General features: G+C 40.6%; 1 protein-coding gene across 2 annotated transcripts in view; it reads right to left on the bottom strand.

Moving 5' to 3' along the window:
- Positions 1 to 25,266, bottom strand: part of sugt1 (SGT1 homolog, MIS12 kinetochore complex assembly cochaperone) — a 71,571-nt gene that overhangs the window by 23,665 nt on the left and 22,640 nt on the right. For both annotated transcript variants that reach the window (XM_060825809.1, XM_060825808.1), the window contains exons 9-10: positions 20,390 to 20,486; positions 18,654 to 18,761 (exon numbers count right to left, since the gene is read on the bottom strand). In XM_060825809.1, coding sequence (XP_060681792.1) covers positions 18,654 to 18,761; positions 20,390 to 20,486 — 205 coding nt within the window. The remainder of the gene's footprint in view (positions 1 to 18,653; positions 18,762 to 20,389; positions 20,487 to 25,266) is intronic.

A 25,266-nucleotide genomic window follows, 5' to 3' on the forward strand; every position in this document is an offset into this window, starting at 1 on the left:
TCATGGGTCTGAAATTCGATCCCGCTATTAAAAGCTAACACACTGTATGCCTTCTTAACAACCCTATCAACCTGGGTCGAAACTTTCAAGGATCTACGTACTTGGACTCCAATATCCCTCTGCCTATTTACACTACCAAGAATTTTACCATTAGCCCAGTACTCTGCATTCCTGTTACTCCTTCCAAAGTGAATCCCCCTTTCACTTCTCATTAAGCTCCATTTCCACCTCTACAGCTTACCTATGTCCTTCCTTCGTCACAATCCACAACTTTATTGACCTTCGTGTCATCCTCAAATTTACTAGCCCACCCTTCTATGTCCTCATCCAGGTCATTTATAAAAATTGCAATCAACAGATCCAAAACAGATCCTTGCAGTACCCCACAGTAACTGAACTCCAGGATGAATATTTCCCATCAACCATCACTGTCTCTTCATTCTGCTAGCCAATTTCTGATCCAAACCACTAAATCACCCTCAATCCCACAACTTCATACTTTTATGCAAGTCTGCTGTGGGGACCCTTATCAAACGCCTCACTGAAATCCTTCTACACATCAACCACTTTACCCTCAACCACCTGTTTGGTCACCTGCTCAAAGAACTCCAAGGTTTGAGAGGCACGACCTACCTTTCACAAAACCATGCTGACTATTCCTAATCAACGCATTCCTTTCCGAGTAACTTTAAATCCTCTCGTCAATCTTTCAAACACTTTATTCACAACTGAAGGAAGGCTCACTGGTCTATAATTACCTCTCTATTCCTCTTCTTGAAGAAGGGAACATTTGCTATCCTCCAGTCTTCTAGCACTATTCCTGTAGACAATGACAACAAAGATCAAAGCCAGAGGCTCAGCAATCTCCTCCCTGGCTTCCCAGAAAATCCAAGGATAAATCCCAACTGGTTTTGGGGACTTATGTTTATACTTTCCAGAATTGTTAACACCTTCTCCTGAGCCTCAATCTCACCTGGTCTAGTAGCCTGTATCTCAGTATTCTCTTCGACAAGTGTCTTTTTCTAGTGTGAATACTGAAAAAATATTCATTAAGTGCTTTCCCTATCTCCTGTCTCCACACACAACTTCCCACAACTATCCTTGGTTGGTCCCAATCTTACTCTACTCATTCTTTTATTCTTGATAAACAGAAAGCCTTCGGGTTTTACTTGATCCTATCTGCCAATGACTTCTCATGTCCCCACCAGGCTCTTCTTAGCGCTCTCCAAGTCTTTCCTGGAGAACCTGAATTCTTAAGCACCCTAACCAAGCAATCACACCTCATCCTAATAAGCTGCCTTCTTCCTTGTCAAGAGATTCAACTTCTTCAGTAAACCACAGCTCCCGCACTCGACAACGTCCTCCCTGCCCAACAGGTACATACTTGTCAAGGATCCGCAATAGCTGTTCCTGGAATAAGCTTTACATTTCAATTGTACCCGTCCCCTGCAATTTCCTTCCCCACCCAAATCGCACTGCAATTGTCTTTCTCCCAGTTATAATTCTTGCGCTGCAGTATACACCTATCACTTTCCATCATTAAATTAAACATAACTAAACTGTGGTCACTATCACCAACGTGCTCATCTGCCTCCAAATCTAACACCTGGCCAGGTTCATTACCCAGTACCAAATCTAATGGGCCTCGCCCTTGATGTAGACAGGCCAACGTGTCAGGAAGCACCTGTACACAACTGGACAAAAACTGACCCACCTAAAGTACTTGAACTAAAGTATTCCCAGTCAATATTTGGAAAGGTAAAACTCCCCTAACAAGTACCCTGTCACTTATGCTCACACTAAGAATCATCTTTGCTATCCTATGCTCTACATCTCTGGAACTATTTGCAGGCGTATAGAAAACTCCGAACAGGGTGACCTCTCCTTTCCTATTTCTAACCTCAGCCCATACTATCTCAGTAGACAAGTCCTCAAACATCTTTTCTGCAAATATAATACTGCCCTTGACAAACAATGCCATCCCACTCCCTCTTTTACAATTTCTCTGTTCTTACTGAAACATCTAAATCCCAGAACCTGCAGTTCACAGGTTCAGCAAGACTGAAGTGAACAAATGGCTCAAAAGATTGGTGGGGGACAAACAGGTTCTAAATCATGGGACACTGGCACCAGTACTGGGGGAGAGAGCTGTTCCAATAGGATGGTACAACCAGAGTCCTGTGGAATTACAGAACTGGTACATGAGTTATGGGTAAAAAAGCTAAGGGGAGAGAGAAAACTAAGCAGAGGTTACTAAAGTTTCCAGAACAAATAGTAGGACAGAATGGCAAGAGTCAAGAATCTAACCTCAGGCAGAGAAGGGACAATGAGAAGATGCCACTCAACATTGGACTGAGGACATTGTACTTAAATGCATTCAGTATACAAAACAAGGTAAACAAACTTGTAGCTAAGACGGAAATTGACAGGTATGATGTTGTGGGTATCACAAATGTAGCTGCAAGGGAGTCAGGGCTGGAACTAAATATCCAAGAAAAATCACCCTACCAAAATGGACAAGATTGGTATGGGCATTTGACAAAATGCTGCAGAGAAGGGTGCTTACGAAGCAAGAGTTCATGGCTTTAGGGGCAAGGTATTGGAATGGAAAGACGATTGGATGACTGGCAAAAGGGAAAGTGTAGGGGCAAATGAATCTTTTTCAGGATTGCAGTCAATGACAAGAGGGAGCCACAGGGGATGGTGATGGGACCACAGCTATTCACATTATCCATTAATTACCCCAGACGAAGGAACTGACAGCATTGTTGCTATGTTTGTAGGTGACACAAAGGGACAGGTAGTGTTCAGGAAACAGGGGTGGTGCAGAAGAACTTGGGCAAACAAAGAATGGGCAAAGAGCGGACGCCTGAAATTCAATGGGAGAATGTGAGGTTATGCACTTTAGTATGTAGAGAGGTGTAGTAGGCTATTTTCTAAATGGGATGAGGATTCAGAAATCTGAAGCACAAAGAGACTTAGTAGTCCTAGTCCAGGATTATCTTCAGGTTAACAGGCTCAGTTGACAGTTAGGAAGACAAATATAATGTCAACTTCATTTCAACAGGGCGAGAATACAGGAGCGGAGATGTACTATTCAGGCTATGTACGATTCTGGCTTGGAATACTTCAAGCAAGTTTGGGTCCAGTAATAATGAAGGATGTGCTGGCCTAAGAGAAGGTCTAGAGAAGGTTTACAAGGATGACCTTGGGGTGAAGAGTTTTTCAAAAAAGTAGTTGAAGATCTTCATCTACTCTTGGAGAAAAGGAGGATGATGGGCAGTCACTTTGAAACTTACAGGACACAGAGGCCTATCCAAATTGGATGTGGAAAGGATGTTTCCATCAGGACAGACTAAGACTCAAGGACACAGCCTCAGAATAAAGGGACGATCCTTTAGAACTGAGCTGAAGAGAAAGCTCTTCAGCCAAATCGTGGTTAATCTCTGGAACATACTGTCACAGAGGTCTGTGAATGCCTGGTCATTGAGTGTAATTAAGACTGACAGAGGTTCTTGAAATGGGGGTTGAGAACCCTATCAGCAATGACCAAATGATGGAGCAGACTGGGCTTTTCTACTCCTACATGGTCTTGAGCAAAAGCTAGAGATTGGGACTCTACTCACTGGAGTTTAGGAAAATGAGGGGCCCTGCCTGCAAAATAGTAGACTCGCCAACTTTAAGGGCATTTTAAATGGTCACTGGATAAACATTTGGATAATAATGGAATAGTGTAGGTTAGAAGGGCTTCAAGTTGGTTTCACAGGTCAGTGCAACATCAAGGGCCGAAGGGCTGTAATGTTCAATCTCACTGAAACATATAGGATTCTTAAGGGGCTTGACCAGGTAAATGCTGAGAGGATGTTTACTCTAATTGGGGAATAGAGGGCCAGAGGGCACAGTCTCAGAATTAAGGAGTGCCAAATTTAAGACCAAGGTGAGGAGGAATTCCTTCTCTCAAGATAACTGACTGTCTTTGAGCTGGGAGGCAGAGTCCTTGTGCATATTTAAAGCAGAGACAGATTCTTGATGAGGAAGGAAATCGCAGGAAAATAGACACAAGGAATGTTGAATCAGCTATTACCTGCAGATCGGGCGGCGGGGGGGGGGGGGGGGGGGGGGGGGGGGGGAAATTAGGCTGTAATCGTTCATTTACTTAAGAATCAAATTTATTCTTCATTTCAGAATATTAAAAGCTACTATGGCTGTAAAAAATGCTCATTTAAAATGCTATTGAAACTCAGCAAAGCGAGCAGCATCTGTGGAGGGGGAATACAATTATCATTTCAAGTCCAGTGTGACAGACTGTCCCATAACGTTATACTGGATTTGAAACATTAACTCAGCTTCTTTCTCTATAGATAATATCAGACCTGAGCTTCTACAGTACTTTGTTTTGATTGTTGACTTCCAGTGTCTGCAGTAGAAATCAGCAATCATTGAAGAATATGAACTAAAAGCTAATGAGACCACTTATAATGATCATCATCAAACAGCATACTTAATTAGGAGCTTCATAATAAATTTCATAACTGACCTGTTTCTTTAACCTGAATATCTATGGCATTTACTGCTTGGAATACAGCCCTTATTAATTGAAAGGGATGTTAATAATGAAATGTCACATGCATGTTGAAACTAAACATAAAAACTAAGTACTTAATATTTAGAACATAAAGCACATTAGTCATTCATTTGACTTTTAAAAAAACTTTCTAAAATTACATAAGCTGCTTCTTTTTCAAGACTTTGGCATTAAAACTTTACAGCATTTGGCTAAGTTATAGGGGCACTGAAAAACAGCAAATCCATTCATAACATACCAATAGACAAAATATATACATGATTCAATTTTGAACAATTTCAAAGCTACTGAGAAGATGGTTCTTCTATTGCTTGCTGAATGGAGCAGCAACTGCAGCCACACATGAATAGCATTTCAGTGACACAGCTGACCAAAAGAATATCCAATGTATTGTTTCATATCAGTTTATGTAATAAAGGAAATTATTTCAACTAAAGATAGAAATCCCATCACCATATTCTCACAAGGATGTTACATTTATCACGCACTCAACTAGGGAGATCAAGTTGACATGTGTTGGCACTGAGTTCACAAAAAGCAAACTCCATTTTAAGAGTACTATGATAAGTGCGAAAGACTCATGCGTCACCATGAGGTAAAGGGACGGAAGGCAGACAAGTTACCAGGACCAGATGGTGTATATAGAGGTTTTAATGGAAGTGACTTGATTTCAGGATTGCAGCAGTAGATTGGAAAACCACAAATGTGGTACAGCTGTTCAAGTACAAAAAGATGAAAAGCATCTTGTTGTAGATAGACTCCAACAGTGGTAGTAATATTAAGGAAGTCATTAAACAGAAAATCAGATGCAAGCAAAAAGAATATAGCTGTAATTATGCACTGTCTGCATATAGATTGGACAGATCAAATCTATTGTTGTGTTTCTGCTCACCGAGCTGGAAGTTTTTGCTGCAAACGTTTCGTTCCCTGGCTAGGGAACATCATCAGTGCTGTTGGAGCCTCGTGTGAAGCGCTGCTTTGATGTTTCTTCCAGTATTTATATTGGTTTGTTCTTGCCGCTTCCGGGTGTCAGTTTCAGCTGCAGTGATTTGTATGTGGGGTCCAGGTCAATGTGTCTGTTGATGGATGTTCTTGCCGTTTCCGGGTGTCAGTTTCAGCTGTAGTGGTTTGTATATGGTGTCCAGGTCAATGTGTCTGTTGATGGAGTTTGGGGATGAATGCCATGCTTCTAGGAATTCTCTGGCTGTTCTCTGTCTGGCTTGTCCTATGATAGTGGTGTTTTCCCAGTCAAATTCATGTTGCTGGTTGTCTGAGTGTATGGCTACTAGAGATAGCTGGTCGTGTCAACTCACTAGAACAAAGGACCCAATACCCAGCATGAGCCAAACTAACGTAGTTTACAAAATACCATGCAAGGACTGCACAAAACACTATATAGGACAAACAGGAAGACAGCTAACAATCCGCATCCATGAACATCAGCTAGCCACAAAACGACACGACCAGCTATCTCTAGTAGCCATACACTCAGACAACCAGCAACATGAATTTGACTGGGAAAACACCACTATCATAGGACAAGCCAGACAGAGAACAGCCAGAGAATTCCTAGAAGCATGGCATTCATCCCCAAACTCCATCAACAGACACATGGACCTGGACACCATATACAAACCACTACAGCTGAAACTGACACCCGGAAGCGGCAAGAACAAATCAATATAAATACCGGAAGAAACATCAAAGCAGCGCTTCACACGAGGCTCCAACAGCAATGATGATGTTCCCTAGCCAGGGAACGAAACGTTTGCAGCAAAAACTTCCAGCTCGGCGAGCAGAACCACAACAACGGATACCCGAACTACAAATCTTCAATCAGATTTTAGATCAAATCTATAACAAGGGTGCATAAGGAGAGAATTCTGAGAATGTACACAAGATGGTTTTCTGGATCAACATCTTGAGGAACCAACTAGAGAACAGGTTGATTATTATGTAATGAGAAATGAACAATTAGCAATCCAGCTGTGCAAGGCTCATTGGAGTAGAGGCACCACAATAAAGTAGAATTCTTCATTAAGAGGAGTGATATGGATGCAAGTTTGTTCACTGAGCTGGAAGGTTTGTTTTCCAGAATCAGCGTGTGTCTCCAGTGAAACGCTGGTAGTATGTCGCACCTCTATTTATCGGTCTTGGTTTTTTTTAAAAAAAAGGTGGGTGATGTCATTTTCGGTACTTTCTTTCAAGGCTGTTTTTCAGATGGCCTATTAACTGATATAGAAAAAGGCAGTCCTAGTCAGAAGGTTAAACTACAATGACAAAGATGTGAACAGAAAAGGACCACCTTGCAGCATGTGAATCAACATTTAAAAACAAGCGTCTCAGGAGGAAACACAGCAGACCATCAGACAAACAGTTCCAAGAACATCATGCACAGAAAAAAGGAAACAATACACCAGAAAGTCTCTTAAAGACAAAAACATTGTAATCCTACCTACAGACAAAAGGGCTCATGACTGTTATTCTAAATAAGTCAAGCTATATTAAAAAGTTAAATACTCCGCTTGTAGACACCGAACTTACCAGCAGGTGGCAATAGATCAGATACTACAACTGGAATATCTAATCTCATCCTTGCTAATAAGATTTCAAAAATTAGGAGAATTAAATAGGACAGACTTCCAAAACATGAAACCAGATAGACCCAACACACCATGTTTCTACGAAATACCAAAAATACAAAACCAGGAGCCTCCCTCAGACTCAGTCTCTCTACCTGATACACCAACATACAGACTAGCCAAGGAACTCCACCAAAAAATAAGACATCTAATTTAAGAGTCACACAATCCATTCATTCCACCCAAGAATTCCTGAACACCAAAGACACCAAGATAAAATAGGATGAAATAATGGTCTCCTTTGACGTTACAGCCCTTTCCACATCAATTAACATCAACCTGGCCAAAGAAACAGACGTCTCACAGAGGAAAACCAAGACCACAAATACCAGACAGCATCAACTCCATCAGCAAAGACAACATCCTCAAGCTGGTGGACCTGTGCCTCGCCATCCACTTCACCATCAATGGGATGAATATCAGAGCTCATAATGGAAGCAGTAATGCAGAGATTAGAACGAGCAGCCCTCCCATCCATCCAACCCAAACTTTAGGTCCGCTATGTGGATGACAAAAAACAGAACAAATGAGAGAAAACCTACAACATCAACAATATCCTGACAGGCATAAAATTCACAAGAGGAGGAGAACGACAACAGAATACATTTAGCTGTCACATCTACAAATGGTAAAGTAAGCAGAGCGCTTCAAACCAGCATCTACAGAAAAACAAAAACACAGACCAAATACCTACATAACATTTTCAATTAATGGCTACCCAATAAACACAATCCATCAATTCCTCAGAAACAAAGACAAACAGGTAGGCACGACCCAACAAAAAACAAACATTTAGCCATATTACCTTACAAAGACATTATCAGGAATGACTTCCAGACTACTCAGACCCTTTGGAATCACAGTAGCACAAACATCTACCAACACCCTTAAACAGTGGCTAATGAACCTGAAGGATCCATTAGATACTACGAGGAAAACTATTTACAAACTATCATGCAAGAACTTAAAAACAAACACTACATCCGACAAACGAGCAGGAAGCTTGCCACCAGGATACATGAACACCAAATAGCCACCAAAACACAACCCACTACCATTAGTTTGCATACATACAAAGGACACCACTTTGACTGGAACAACTCATATCCTTGGACAAGCGAAACAAAGACACGCATGAGAATTCGTAGACGCCTAGCATTCTAACCAGAATGCCATCAAGTAAACCTATCAATTGAGATCTCATCTACCTGCCCCGAATAAAAACCCAGAAATGACATCAACCACCTTAAAAAGCCAAAACCAATACAGAGGTGGGACATAGCACCGGAGGCTCTCACTGATGTTACCTAGCCATGATGACAAAACATCTGAAAAAAAAACCTTCTAGCTCTGAGCAAATTTACATCCATACTCTCAACCTGAGCTACAAAATGTTCTCAAAAATCACTACGAAGAGGAGTGACTTAGCTGATTCTGATATTACGGTTCTGGCTCTAATTTGTTAGAGAGAAGTTGATTGAGAGGCATGAGAAGAAGATTGAGATTGAGACTGAGACATAAGATAATCAGAGGGTTAGATAGATTGGACAGAGCCTTTTTCCTCAGATGGCGATGGCTATCACGAGGGGACATAGCTTTAAACTGAGGGGTGATAGATATCAGAGAAACGTCAGAGGTAGTTTCTTTACACAGTACGTGGGGCATGGAACGCACTGCCTGGAACAGTAGTAGACTCGTCAACTTTAAAGGGCATTTAAATTGTCATTGGATAGGCACATGGATGAGAATGGAATAGTGTAGGTTATATGGACTTCAGATTGGTTCCACAGGTCGGCACAACATCAAGGGCTGAAGGGCCTCTACTGTGCTGAAATGTTCTATGTTCTAAATAAAGGAAACTATGATGGTATGAGGTATGGGCTGGATATGATGAATTGGAAAATGCTATTTCACATACAGAAAACAGTTAAAAAATCACAACATCAGGTTATAGTCCAACATGTTTATTTGGAAGCACTTGCTTTCTTGAAATTTCTTGTGCAATTTTTAACTTCGTACATCCCAGTCCAACACCAGCTTCTCCAAGTCATAGAAAACAAAGCCAGGATTAATACCTCCTTTTTTTCAGGTGGAAAGACATAATTAAGTCCTATATCTCAAATATTTACTCTACTTGAGGAAGGGACAAAGAATAATGCATTTATATTTTATGATACAAAAATAAGTTAGATGGCATGTAGTGTTAAGGACATAAGTTTGCAAGGGATAAACATAGGTTAACAGTGGACAAAAACTTGGCAGATCGAATTTAGTAAGGAAATTGATAGAGGTCATGCATCTCAATAAGAATTAAAGCACAGATAAATATTTAAGTGGAGAAAGACTCAAACTATGCAGCACAGAAGGATCTTAGTATTACACTCAAAAACAGTTACAATACAGGTGTAGCAAGTAATTAAGGTGACAAATGGAATTTTGGACTTTTATTGTTCAAGGACTGAAATTTAAAAATAGCAAAAATAGTTATAACTGTACAAGCTGTTTGAGAGCTCACACCTCGAGTAGTATATTGAATTTTGATACCTGTGTTTAAGAAAGGATATGCTGATATTGCAGCCAGTTCAAAAAAAATTATTCACTGATCCAATTCCTCGGTTGGAGGGGCTAACTTATGCAGAATGGCTAAACAGCTCCTTCCGCTATAATGTGCGTTTCGCTGACATGATTAATGAATTGGGAACATGTTTCTAAAGCATGAACTTTTAAAGTGTGAGTCAGCTGTAACATGATTGCATAACTAACACTAAGCACTGCTGCTAAAGCACCATCATTCTCAAATGTGGGGTTGCACTAGAACCTGTATAGTTGGGCCTTAATTCATTAGAGTTCAGAAGAAAGAGGAATGATCTTATTGAAAAATACAAGATTCTGAGGTGGCTTGACAGGGCAGATGCTGAGATGATTCCTCTAGTGGGAGACTCAAAGTGGGGAACAGTTTGCCTGAATTCCTGGAATTCTCGCCCTCATAAGATGTGGAGGGTCGATCACAAAGTATTTAAAGAAGAAACACATTTTTGAAATACTGAAGTGTTGACTTTAAAGTGGTCTAAAAGCAAAAAGCTTTCAGTGGGTTGAGGCAGAAACTTGCAACATCCATGCTTTGCACATGTGGAAAACAAAAGATCGCAACTACACCCAGAGTCAAGAGTAGCCAAAGATGAGAAGGTCTGAAATTTTTTGGTGACAAGAAAACATAATTACAGCACTTTATGAGCTGTTTCTAGGCTATTTAAAATGGTTCAAATTAATATATTTCAAAAGTATAACACTTTTTAAAAAAAACTTTATTTTACTGTCAGGACTACAGATCAACGCAAATGTATTAAATCACCAATATGGATCTTCAATGCAGTGAGTATACATAATACAGAATGAATTCCATACTAACAACAAAACATAACCTCACTGCATGCAAAGCTAAGCAAAGGACATCAGTGCCATTATTTCCAATGGAGGCGCATTTTAACACTTTCTCAAGGGGAATTAGGGATGAGCAAAGACTGGCCTTGCAATTAGTACCTACATCCCATGAACAATTTTGCTCAGAACATTTAAAAAGCCATCTTGAATGTTAGTATGACCTAAGATAACAGCAAAAGCAATCAGTAATACAATAGCATATGAATGGATTTTTTGAAACTACAAGTTCCAGCTTTTGTCAATCTTGCTGACCACACATCCACAAAGTTGCCCGAAGGTAAGAAGCAGTTTACTTCACGTGACTGACTGGTGATACAAGTTTGCATTCAAAAGCTTGTCCAGATGAGACAGATCATAATGGAAATCCTTCACAAACATTTTGTCTATTTTTGTGGCAATCTAGGTCCACCTGGCCAGCACCTTCAAAATGAAACCAAGTGCCAAAGATAAAGCAGCAAACCCTATAAAATCTCAGTGAATCCCACAGAGTGGATGGCGATTCCCTTAAGAGCTTCGACAACTCCTGAAAATTATCAAGTCCCAGGCACATTAACACCTTTCCTTCGATAGCAGGTTGAGAGGAGGTATGGCATTATAGCTTCTATCCAAATGAGCTAAATTACAGACAAAAGCAACTGCCCTTGATATCAAGGAAAATTAACAGTGTGGCATGAAATTGCCCGAGCAAAATGAAGTAACATGAATTGGGGGAAGGATCAACTTTCCATTGGCTAGAGTTATACATGGGGGGTATAAACACAATCTCATACAGCGGTGCAATTTTAAAGACCAGATATACACACATTTCCTATACTTACGAACGTCTCCTTAATACTGACCTGCACTGTGTTCTGACTTGAGTACAAATCGACTTGCGAATGGACTCCAGAACGGAACCCGTTCGCAACCAGGGTCTTCCTGTAACTGGAATAAAGCAAGATAGTTGTTTTTGTTGGAGGCCAATCATCTCAGCCCCAGACACTGCTGCAGTCTCAGGTTAGTGACAGAGGCTCAATCATTTTTAGTTGCTTCATCAGTGACCTTCCATCTATCACAAGGTCCACCATATTTAGTTTCCTTCCATGTCACACACCAGTTTGCATCACAAATTCTTCAATGTTGCTGGGTCAAAAACCTGAAATTTCCTTCCTGAGTGTATGGTGGATGCAACAGCACCATCAGGACATAAATGATACAAGACGACATATCATCACATGGAGTGATGTGAGCAATGATTTAAAATTCAACCGACCAATTATCAGTCCAAATCAGAGTAATGGATCGAGTTAGCAGAAATGAATATCATATGGTACTTATTCACAGACTAAAAATCAGTTCGAATTTCACCAGAACAATATTAAAGCTTTGAACTGAACAAGCACAAAATGGCTAAATTCCTGGCAAACTGCAAAGTGTCAGCCATAACATTACAGCAGAATTCAAAACTGCAATGCCAAAAGGCCCAAATAAAACTGAAGTAGGTGGTGCTTAAGGGAAAAGTCTTCTGTGGCTGGAGTATATTTTGCATAAAAGATAGTTATGATTACTAAATGCCAATCATCTCATCCCTCATTATATCACTGCCAGGACACTTTGCATGCATCAAAATCTTATCACATTGGCTGTTGACAAGTAGCATTTGCACCAAGTGCCAAGCAATGAACACCTCCAGCAAGACAGTTTAAATCACAGACTCCCTACCAATTGGAACCAGACATTTGGGCCCATCAGGTCTACCTCAACCCTTCAAAGAGTATCTCACCCAGAAATACCCCATTCACTAGCCATAGGAAATGCAGGGTTACAGAGATAATCTGCCTCGCCTACACATCCTTGGACATTATGGGCAACTAAGTATGGCCATTCCACCCAACAGGCACATCTTTGAATTGTGGGAAGAAACCTGAGCACTTGGAGGAAAGCCATGCAAAAATGGGGAGGACATCCAAACTCCACACAGGCAGCCACCTGGGTTCCTGGTGCTGAGGCGCAGCAGTGCTAACCTCAGCCATCATGCTATTGTTTTCTGTTTGGTACCATCAGCAAACCTCCAATCAATACTTCAAGTCATATCACTGACTGTAATCCTACTGGGCTAATTACAAAAACATCAAGTCTGTTACAGAATAGGTCACAAGTTTGGTGAACAGCTCATGTCCACATTTTTGAACCAAATCAGGGAGTGCGAGGAAAAATTCTACTTGCATGGATAGGTACAATTACAGCAATATACAAAGCTTTCGAGTTGCCAAGACTAAATACTGACCACTGCTTCATTCAACACCACAGCTCAGCCATTCCCTACTCCAAAAAGGCACACCGGATGCTCGCCAACACTCAACGGTCTCTCTCAAACTCTTGACCTCTTTAGCAGCAATAGATCCATGTAAATATCACTGGTTCTTAACTCTCACTCATGAGAGAGTTACAATGCTGACATGGACATAGTAATTTCTTAAATTTTGCTGGGTCATAATCCTAAACTCCCTACCTAGCAGTACTGTGGGAACATGTTCACAACATGGATATAGCAGTTAAGAAGAAATGATTTCCTCAAGGGCAACAAGAGATCAGCAATAAACAGTTTTGTTAGTGACACCCACAGTCAAATTTTTTTTTATATATAAAAAAACAGCTTCTTCCGTGCTGTACATCTATGACTATGTACAGGTACAAGTTCCTTCAGCTGAACATCCAAAAACCGCAAAGCTCCAAAATCCAAAGGTTTTTTTTCTCATTAACAAGGTTGTTTGGTGAGCAAACAGTTAACCCAAGTCAACATCCCTCTATGTCAGTCATTCAGATGCGAGAGTGAGTGTGTCAAGCCCATTCGTTAGAGGTCTGTCTCTCTGGTAAAATTTTAACAAATTTCACCATTAAGCGGTCACATTCTGAAAACTGAAAATTTCCAAATCCTGAAAAACAGCTGGTCCTGAGTATTTCGGATAAACGATCATGTATCCGTACTTTATTTACCATGAACCATTTCAGATATTCAGAGATTGTGGAAGACACTCATTTTAAGCCTGACTTCCTTTTTATAGCTGAACTAAGATACATCCACAGAAAACTGAAATCAAAAATATTTGCCTGTGCATTAGCAATCTAAAGTTTAAATTATTTGCTTATAGCAATCTGGATTCTTCCATTTATCAGCAATGCTTAGAATACGCACTAAAGTTCTTAACGTAACCAAACTATAAATTTAATTTAAAAGCAAATAGTAAAGACACTTTTGGGAGAGAGCCTTCCAAATGCTTCAAGTACAAATTTCTCATACGTGACATGATAAAACAGATCAAACATGAACTACTCAACACTCCTGCTAGCAATCTTGGCATCTATGGCAAAGAAGAAACAAATCAAGAATGATGCTAGGAGCTACAGGTATCTGTAATAAATGCGATTTGAGAATACTCTGAAAAATGTTTTCTTTAGTGACCACAATTTGACTTAGTAAAGCTTAATCTATCACTGCACTACACAAAGATTTCTTGGGTAACCACAAGCCAACTAAGTCTAGTTTCATCACCGTCAAAGTTATCATGCAGGGACCAAAGAGATGGTGTTAGATATGAAACAAACACAGTTTAACTAATGAGAGATAAACTTCAGTAACAGAAACCTGAAAAGTTTAATTGGTACTTGCAGTTGTAACAATGAGAATTCAACATCATGAAGGTTCTACAAAAAGCTAAGTGGTTTACTTCCACAAATAGACAATAGGTGCAGGAGTAGGCCATTCTGCCCTTCGAGCCTGCACCGCCATTCAATATGATCATGGCTGATCATTCCTAATTAGTATCCTCTTCCTGCCTTATCTCCATAACCCTTGATTCCACCATCTTTGAGAGCTCTATCCAACTCTTTCTTAAATGAATCCAGAGACTGGGCTTCCATTGCCCTCTGGAGCAGAGCATTTCACATAGCCACCAGTCTCTGGGTGAAGAAGTTTCTCCTCATCTCTGTCCTAAATGATCTACCCCGTATTTTTAAGCTGTATCCTCTGGTTCGGCACTCGCCCATCAGCAGAAACATGTTTCTTGCTGCCAGAATGTCCAATCCTTTCATAATCTTATATGTCTCAATCAGATCCCCTCTCAATCTTCTAAGCTCAAGGGTATACAAGCCCAGTCGCTCCAGTCTTTCAGTCTAAGGTAATCCCGCCATTCCAAGAATTGACCTCATGAACCTACGCTGCACTCCCTCAATAGCCAGACTGTCTTTCCTCAAATTTGGAGGCCAGAACTGCACACCGTACTCCAGATATGGTCTCACCAGGGCCCTGTACAGCTGCAGAAGCACCTCTTTGCTTCTATATTCAATTCCTCTTGTTATGAAGGCCAGCATGCTATTAGCCTTCTTCTGTACCTGCATGCTTGCCTTCATTGTCTGATGTACAAGAACACCCAGATCTCTCTGTACTGCCCCTTTATCTAAATTGATTCCATTTAGGTAATCTGCCTTCCTGTTCTTGCCACCAAAGTGGATAACCATACATTTACCCACATTAAACTGCATCTAACCACTCACCTAACTTGTCCAAGTCACCCTGTAATCTCCTAACATCCTCATCACATTTCACCCAGCTTTGTATCATCAGCAAATTTGCTAATGTTACTATTAATACTATCAACATATATTGTAAAAAGCTGCGGTCCCAGCACGGATCCCTACGGTACCCCACTGGTCACTGCCTGCCATTCCGAAATGGAGCCGTTTATCACTACCCTTTGTTTCCTATCAGCCAACCAATTTTCAATCCAATCTAGTACTTTGCCCCCCAATTTTACTCACTAACCTCCTGTGTGGGACTTTATCAAAAGCTTTCTGAAAGCCCAGGTACGCTACATCTACGGGATCTCCCTCGCCCATCTTCAGAGTTACATCCTCAAACAAATTCAAGATTAGTCAAGCATGATTTCCCCTTCATAAATCCTTGCTGACTCTGTCCTATCCTGTTACTAAATGAACATCCGCAGTCTAATACAGCCCAGTGTGCTGAGTAATCTGCCTGGCCAATTTAGACAGTGTGGAAGGGTTCATGGGAAAACAGAGGAGAGAGAGGGAGGAAAGGAGGGAGTAAGCAGAGAAATCAGAATGGCGGGGGGGGGGGAGGGGGAGACTTCTGAATATTTGATTCATGCAAAAGCATGTATAAAACGAATCACGTTTACAATTGGCAGGATTTCCACAATAATTGCCACAGTAATTGGGGAAATCATCTGTTAGTCACCTGTTCAGGATTTTTCAAAGTCATACCAAGAAAGGCATTAAGTGATTAATAAATTTTGAGACAAGCAAAGACACAGAATGGAAGAAAACCCACTTTCAAAGTCTCGATTATTTTCCTGTTCCTACGTCTGTCTTGCTCTCCTACTTTGCCACCTGTGAATTTTTTTATTGTAACAATCAGACCAGAAATTTGCTGGATGGCAACTGGAAGATTGTATTTCCATAAAACAAGGCAAAATTCTTAGCAAGATAACTCACACCCAGAATCTACATTGGATTTCAGCAAAGGAATTTCTGACAGCTGGAAAAACAGGTCCACAAAATGAACAGAAACAGAGCTTGCTGCAAAGTCCTTGAAAGTACATGATAAAATTGGGCTAAGTCAGCACAGCTTCAATCAAGAGAAGGCCATGCCTCCCAAACCTGTTAGAATCTTTTTAAGAGGTAATGAACAAGTTAGATAAAGGATAGCTATTGGACATGACCTATTTGAATTTCCAGAAGACATTGGACTAGGTGCCTCACAGGAGGCTGCTAAAAGGCAGCAGTGAGCAGGGATAAAAGGGCCTTTTTCAGGATAGAGTCAGTGACCAGTGGAGTTCCTCAGAGGTCAGTGTTAGGACTAGTATTCAGGTTATACAGTAATAACCTGGACAAAGGAACTGATGGCATTGTTGTTAAGTTTGAAAATAATACAAAAGATAGTTGGAAGACAGGTAGCGTAGAGGAGGCAGTGAGGTTGTAGAGGACTTGAATAGACTAGGAGGAGGGACAAAGAAGCAGGAGACGAAGTCCATGTGGGGAAAGTGAGAAATTACACACTTAGGTGCAAAGAATAAAGGTTTAGATTATTTTCTAAATTAAGAAAGGCATCCAAAATCTGAAGCACAAAGGGATATGCAAGTCCAGGTTCAGAATTCTCCAGGTTAACATGCAGGTTCATGTGACAATTATTCTGGATTAGCGGTGCTGGAAGAGCACAGCAGTTCAGGCAGCATCCAAAGTGCAGCGAAATCGACGTTTCGGGCAAAATGAAGGGCTTTTGCCCGAAACATCGATTTGGCTGCACTTTGGATGCTGCCTGAAATGCTGTGCTCTTCCAGCACCACTAATCCAGAATCTGGTTTCCAGCATCTGCAGTCATTGTTTTTACCTCATGTGACAATTGGGAAAGCAAATGAATCATGAGCATTAATTTCATGAGGGTTAGAATACAAGAACAGAGATGAACTACTGAGACTTTATAAGAACCTGATCAGACCACATTGGGAACATTGAGAGCAATTTTGGGCTCTGAATTTAATACAGACTATTTAGAAGAATGAGGGAGCACCTGTTTGAAAGGATTGAGTGAACATGGAGAAGATGCTTCCACTAGTAGGGCCCAAGGGTACAGCCTCATAATGAAGGGATGACTCTTTAGAATGGAGATGAAGAGGTAGTTCTTCAGCCAAAGGGTGGCGAATCTCACGGCTTCCACAGCCTTCTGCAGCAAAGTCATTAAGTGCATTTAAGACAGAAATAGACACGTTATTAATTAATTAATTTAATTAATTTAATTAATATGGGGATCAAGTGTAATGGAGAGAAATCAAGATTAGAGTAGTGCTGGAAAAGCACAGCAGGTCAGGCAGCATCCTGAAGGGCTTTTGCCCAAACCATCGATTTCCCTGCTCCTCGGATGCTGCCTGACCTGCTGTGCTTTTGCAGTACCACTCTAACCTTGACTCACCTCCAGTACTCACTTCTGCCCTATAATGGAGAGAAGGCAAGAGAATGAGGATGAAAAGCATATCAGCCATGATCGAATGCAGAGTTGACCCAATAGTCCAATGAAGTCATTCTGCTCCAAATCTTGTCCTGATTCTCAAAAGTGCGTCGTCCCCAAGCTGGTTGGCCTTAAATGAACTGCACTTGGAAATAGTCTCTTATAAAAGGCAACACAACAGTTCAGTTTTATATATATTGACCCTAAACAGTATAAAATGTTTAGAATTACCCACTGGCACCGTTGGTTTTTAACCTAATGATTGTGAAATCAAAGCGAAGTTGAACCATCACACTGTTGACGGTTTTAATTGAAAAATAACATCGAAATAGCAGTAGGTTTCATATTAAAATCAATACAGAGTGAGGAAGAATGTCATTCACTATTTACCACCTGGAGATACGTATAATGGAATAGACAACTTGGTACAATGAGTCTGCACTAATCCTGTGAAGAGCAACCCACAAAGCCTCGACTCCTGTAACCCTGCATGGGGTTTTTAACCAAGGTTTAACCCATCTAACCCACACATCTATGAACACTACATGCAATTTAGCATAGCCAATCCACCTAGCCTGCACATCTTTGGATTGTGGGAGGAAATTCCTAAGGAGAATGCGTAAACTGCAGTCACTAGAGGTAGGAGTTAAACCCTCTCTGGCACTGTGCTAACCATCTTATCACTGTGTTGCCCATAAGGAAACAAACTCTTTCCATTTAATTACTATCCAATGTTCAATGTTGCTCTTAATACACTTATCTGAAAGTGATAAAGGATCATCTACTTCAAGCTCCTGCATTATTCATACTGATACACAAGCATGGCAAAAATATAATTACATACTAGTTAAGAAGCAAAAATCCTCCAGAAAATTTAACAGAACATTATAAATTATTACTTTAAAGAGCCATTCTACCGATTTAATAAAATTTCCAACAGTTTTTAAAATGTATCACCAATTCAATTTCTGTTGGATCATACCTTTGTTCCAAGCACTTTGACTCCACAATGCTGAGGTACTACAGGATGTAGAAGATGGAGTTTCAAATTGTAATCATTTTCTGGTGAAAGCTTCACTGTTGCACTCACCTACAAAAATAAGTGACAATCACTCACTCAAGTTAATCCTGTTTTCTCTTTGGAAGCAATTTAGGAAGTATGCATTCCGTGCATTATTTCTATATTAAAATAGATCCATAATTACCAACAGACTTTAGTCCTTATTGTTTTGCAATGCACAAGTTTTAAAGTGGTTTGCAAGTAAGCTTATCTCATGACACCACCAGCTCAGCTCCCCTTTCAATTAGTTAAAAATTAATTACAATGAGTCAGACTGGGACAGAAAAGAAATTGTTTTATGCAAAAGGAATAATACTGCTCAGCGGGTTATGAATCGATCAAAACACCATCTATTGAAGCTTCAACTGGCTTTCACAATTTGTGGCATTTAGAAAGTCCTGGGTTATGAAAGTCAAAGAATACTTTGGAAGGCTTGCAAACAGATGGCTCTTTCAAGCTCCAGGAAGAGTTTTAAGATTTGCCTTTTAGTGATTTTATTTCCAGTGTTAGGTTTCATTATAAGAAGTGCTTGCCTTGCTCAGTTGGAAGTTAGTATTCCAGTGGGGTCCTAAAGAAACTCAATCCTCAATTCCAACAAAGTGATGAGACTGCTGGGTGATTCAAAAAGGCACCCTGGTAGCTTTAAATTCAGGGAACTGAAGCAGGAGCAGGTGAAAATGCAACGTGAATAGGGCAATGTGCTTTAGCAACTATTTCAACTGTGAAACCAGCTAGCTTCTCTTGAATCGAGAGAATATAGAGTTTAAAAGAAACAGTACAAGGCTTAGTGAAATTGATAACTTTTCAAATTTAATTTTTAGATTGAGAGCACAGCAAATCTTATTGCATTTTCAGCATAACTGACACAGCAACATTATATTTAAATAAGAGTGAAACAAGCAATTCGCTGATGAAAATGGAGCAATTTGATGCAACCAGCATAACTGGAGAGGTCCGAGGTTGATGGTAACATTAAATGGCCAACTGTTTCCAGTCAGAATAATGGCCTTCATGCTCATGGCAACCAGATAAGGAAGTCATAGACAGCCAGCTTTGGATGCAGAGACTGGCTCTGCGAAGAATCCAAAGAATAAATTATGAGTATAAATCTCTCCTAATATTTAAGCAGCTGTAGATGCTGCTACAAATAGAAAAATAAATCTAACTGCACTGATTTTTCTCAAATACAGAACACTTCTACCTACTCTGAGCAGGGAGAACACAATACTGGGAGATAAGAGTTGAGTTTATTCCGTTTCGTTTACCTTCCAGACCATTGTAATAAATGCTAATTAGCTTTGTTCCATTTGTATTAACAGATTTAATCAAAACAGATCAAAAGCATCTGTCAAAAGCACATCCACAAGCAATTTAGAAAGTTCTTCTGTTGTTTCAAGATTGATTACAATGTGTTAATGGCTCTAGATGTAAAAGCCACAAAATTTTAAATACTGAAAGAATTCTTACGCAATACTGTACTTGTTAGAAATTATAAATACAAAAAAGATTTAAGTATAATATGCTGAGTGTCGTGACAATGCAAAAACAACGTGTCATACCATTATTTAAAATGTCTAAGTTGGAATACATCCCCGAGTTCACATGATGACATTTGTTGATTCCGAGTGCAGCATTTGCCAATAAGTAAGAACACTTACATTTCTTTCTGCAAACTCAACATTCACAGTATCCTTGCTTGCATTTTTGATCATTATTGTGACGATAACATGAGAATCTGTCTGATACCAATCATGTCTAAAATAAAAATACGTTTAAATCAACTTCAAAATAAATTAACAATTTATATTTAACAGTTAAAAGAGATTAAGTAGCCCCTTAGTTTCTATTTAAATTCTCTGCCAATGACAGTTACCCTACTGACAATCAAGGTATGACAGCTTTGTTATACATCGCCATTTAACTGGCAGGGTTGATCAAGTAAAAGATGAGTTTAACTATATAACAGTTAACAACAAATTCACCCAGCATTTCACAAAAAAAAAGTAACTTTGAATAGCAACAATCAAATTTGTCTCCAGGCTACAACTTGGGAATGTCCAAGTTTTAATTGCTGAGCAGAATACCCAGAAAAGTTGTAACAAACATTTAAACTCTCATTTTTGAAAACTATTCCACTTACAAAGATTGGATTAAAAAAACTTTAAATGGCAACTGTTGAAAAAGAACAAATGTTGCTATGTACCAGATCCTCAATATTGACAATGAAGTTTCATTCTCCTTGTGCAATCAGTGTAAATATTCAGATGTGCATGTGTAAATAGATGCCAACATTCAGGACACACAATTATTTATATTCAAATTGAAGGACCAGAAATATTTCACACAATAGAATATAAACCACTTTGGAATCTATGCTAATCTGTCATTCATGAAAAACCACTCCTCAGTTTGTCATTACTAACAAACAGCAATAGTTTATAAATGGGTTGCATTATTTCTTGAAATACCAAGAAATCTGATCAAACTTTCAGCTTTTTGTATAGGGTTAATTTTGTGCAAAAAGGTTTGTAACGAATGCTGTTGAAAGTTTTTCAACTGCTCCACACATGTAATGGAGACTTGACAGGGCGGATGCTGAAGGGGTGTTTTCTTTTCTGGAAGAAATAACTAGGGACTGCAGCTTAAAAATCAATGTCTTACATTAAAAACTGAGTCCCCCCTCAGTGAGTGATTGCCTTTGGAATTGTTTTCCATCAAGAGCAATGGAGGTATGGGTGTCTGAATTTTTTTTTATATAAGGCAGAGGTAGACAGATTCTTGACTAACAATGGAGTCAATGGTTATTGGGAATAGGTGTAAAATGTAGAGTTGAAGCCACAAAATTTGCCATGATCCTGTTGAATGGAACAGCAGGCTGGAAACACTAAAAACTGCACCTCTGCTCCCGATTCATGCACATATCTGCATTTCAAAATAAAATGGTTACTTGTAGGAACATATAGAAGTGACTATACTAGCAGAGAAAAGTTACAGTATTGACTGAAGACAGACATGCAAATTACAGCATATAACTATTATTTAGTATGAAAATCATTAAAGATTATGGCTGTAGTTGCTCACAATTGTTCAAATATATATTGATTCAAAAACTAGTGAAATTGCACAACCACATCCAACTTGTTTTCTCTCTATTCATTCACTAGCTTTGAGTATCACTCTTACTAGGAGAGCAGATGCTGGAGATCAGAGTCAAATGTGTGGCGCTGGAAAAGCACAGCAGGTCAGGTAGCATTCAAGCAGCAGGAGAATCAACGTTTTGGACATAACCCTTCACCATTGTCACAAAAATACAACTAGCTCACTAATTCCCTTTAAATGATGTAAATTGTGATCTTTACTCTGGTCAGGCCCAAGTGTAACAACACACTTTTTTTAAAAAACTGTTCCCAGGACAATTAGAGATGGATAAAAAATGCTGATCGAGCCTGTGATGCCCACATCCTGTGAAAAAGTTAAAAATTCTGATCACCAGGCCAAAGGAAGGATGGAACTACACTGGAGGTAGAGGGGGAAGATGTAAAGGACACTCACCAGGATAGTGCCTGGGATGAACATTTTCAGCAATGAAGACAAGCTAGATAAGCTTATGTTGTCTTTGGGACAGAGGAAGTTAAGTGGGGATGTGATGGAGGCATATAAAATTATGAAGGGCATGGTCAGGACAAATAGAAAATAGATGCTCTCCTCTTGGTTGAAGGGTCAATAACAATTGGGCATAATTTTAAAATGAAAGGCAGGCGTTTTGGAGGAGATTAGAGGAAAACTTTTCCACTGAGACAGTGATAGGGGTCTGGAATGCACTGTCTGGACGGCAATTGCAGCAGAAACCTTTGAAATATTTGAATGAGCATTTGAAGTACCATAACATTCAAAGATAGGGCCTGGAATAGAAAAGTAGCATTAGTGCTGGCAGTAGTGTACTTTGGGGAATACAGACTCCATGAGCCAAAGGCATCTTCTGTACTGTACAATTCTACGATCACATGAACATGGCCCAAGAAAAACTGCAAGTTGCACTGCAACACCAATCTGAATGGCACCTTCCAAACTGATGACCTCTACAGTCTAGAAGAGCAAGGAGAACAGATGGATGGGAAGACAACCTCCAGGTTCCAATCAAAGCCACGTATCATCCTAACATCAAAACTAGAGGAACCTCGATTACCCGAATACCAATTATCCGAAAATCGGATTATCTAAAGGAGATCTTGAGGCACCGATGGAAACATTACATCAAACATGTGTTTCCAACAGTGATCACATCTTTTACTGTGAATAAACAGGCACGCTCTCCAAATTACTGACTGCCTGTCCTCTTTCCCCACACTTTCCATGGAGTTCTACACAGGAATGCACTCTAAACCCTCCTTTCCCAGCATAATCTCTCCAACATTGTCCTGCACAGGGCAAAGGTGGAATCAGCCAAAAAGTTGTGGGGGGCTGCGTGCGTGGGGCCACGTGTGCGCATGCTATTTGGACACTTACCCCACGAAGGCAACTGTAGCAGTCTTGTTGTTTGGTGTCCAGTCCAGCTTCCCCGGAGGGGGTGGGGTGAGCAGTGTTGCACGGGATTGGGGAGGGGGGTGTTAGGGGCAGGGATCAATGTTGGACCATGTTGGATGCGGGGAGACCGTTTTGGGGGTGGGGGGGGCAGGGCAGGGTGAGGTGTTGCATGGGATTGGGCGCTGGGGGGGACAGTTTTGGAGGAGGCGTGGCATGGGCTGGGGACAAGGTGTTGGGGCGAGGTGTTGCATGGGGTTGGGGGACAGGGGACAGTTTTGCAGGTTGGGGGAGATGTTGCATGGGGTTGGGAACTGGGGCACGGTGTTGCATGGGGTTGGGCATGAGGGAATGGTTTTAGGGGTGGGGCAGATGTGGCATGGGATTGGGTGCAGTGTTGGGGCAGGGCAAGGTGTTGCATGGGGTTGGGGCAAAGTGTTGTACAGGGTTGGGGGTGGGTGCAGTGTCAGGCAGCATCCAGGGCAGTACTGGGGGCAGGGCCTTATGCGCTGCTTTCAGTATCCTGAACAGAGAGCAGACTTTAAAAACTCACAGATGCAGAGGAAAAGCATTTTAATCGATTAACAGAATAATCGATCATCTGAACGAAATAGTGCCCACCCATCACATTCGGATAATCGAGGTTCCCTTGTATATAGCTATTCCTCCACTGTTACCAAGTCCAAATATGCATCTTAAAAGCACTATGCATGTACCAAGTGAACTTCATTGTTTCAACAAGGGATTTCACCAACACATGAAGGCAATTATGGATATCATCAAGGAGAAAGTGAGGTCTGCAAATGCTGGAGATCAGAGCTGAAAATGTGTTGCTGGAAAAGCGCAGCAGGTCAGGCAGCATTCAAGGAACAGGAGATTCGACGTTTCGGGCATAAGTCATTCCTGAAGAAGGGCTTATGCCCGAATCATCGAATCTCCTGTTCCTTGGATGCTGCCTGACCTGCTGCGCTTTTCCAGCAACACATTTTCAATTATGGATATCACCCAAGTTTAGTGAGCAATTTTATTCATTCACAGAATGAGGGTGCTGTTGGCTAGGCCATCCCTAATTACCCAGAAAGCAGTTAAGAGTCAAGCACTCTGCAAGGATCTGGAGTCACACTTTGGTCAGACCAGGTAAGGATGGCAGTTTCCTTCCGTAAAGGACATTAGTTAATTAATGCTGGTCCATCTGCTGAGACTTACATTCTGTAGATGAATAAATGAAAAATAAGTACCTTTCCATAGGCTTTTCATTGTCCACCCTCCATAAACATGCTCATCTATAGGTCTACAATTCACATTCCACCCTGCCCCAGTATTCTTCTTACACATCAGCTGTCAGTAACTTATAATGGCAACTGTTCACCAATTTCTCAAATTTGCAAGTCTGACTTGTGTGTTCAAATCCCTCAATTTTAACCCTACTTTTCAACTTCTTGTAAAACTTCAATAATTTGATTCTTGGTTAGGGCCTCCTATAAAAGGTCTCACCAAATTAGGGCAGCATGGTGGCTCAGTGGTTAGCACTGCTGCCTCTCAGCGCCAGGGTCCTGAGTTCGATTCCTGCCTGTGTGGAGTTTGCATATTCTACCAGTGTCTGCTTGGGTTTCCTCCGGGTGCTCCAGTTTCCTCCCACAATCCAAAGATGTGCAAGTCAGGTGAATTGACCATGCTAAAAATTGTCCACAGTGTTAGGTGCATTAGTCAGGGGTAAATATGAGGAAACGGGTCTGGGTGGGATTCTCTTCAGAGGGGCAGTGTGAACTTGTTGGGCCGAAGGGCCTGTTTCTACACTGTAGAGAATCTAATTTAAAAAAAAGCTCTATTTTCTAATGCAGTCTTACTTCTTGGCAACGTACACCACAAGATGGAAGTTGGTAACTTAAATTTCACACAGCTTCTCCTTCATTGGCTCCCCTTGTCCTATCATCCCATTCCACCACCATTAAAAAGGTGGTCATCACTTCTCCCAATTGCCCTTCTAGCTCATTGCCTGATATTTTGCAGCAAA

Source organism: Hemiscyllium ocellatum, chromosome 6, assembly GCF_020745735.1.
Source record: "Hemiscyllium ocellatum isolate sHemOce1 chromosome 6, sHemOce1.pat.X.cur, whole genome shotgun sequence".
In the NCBI taxonomy this organism is placed as follows: domain Eukaryota; kingdom Metazoa; phylum Chordata; class Chondrichthyes; order Orectolobiformes; family Hemiscylliidae; genus Hemiscyllium; species Hemiscyllium ocellatum.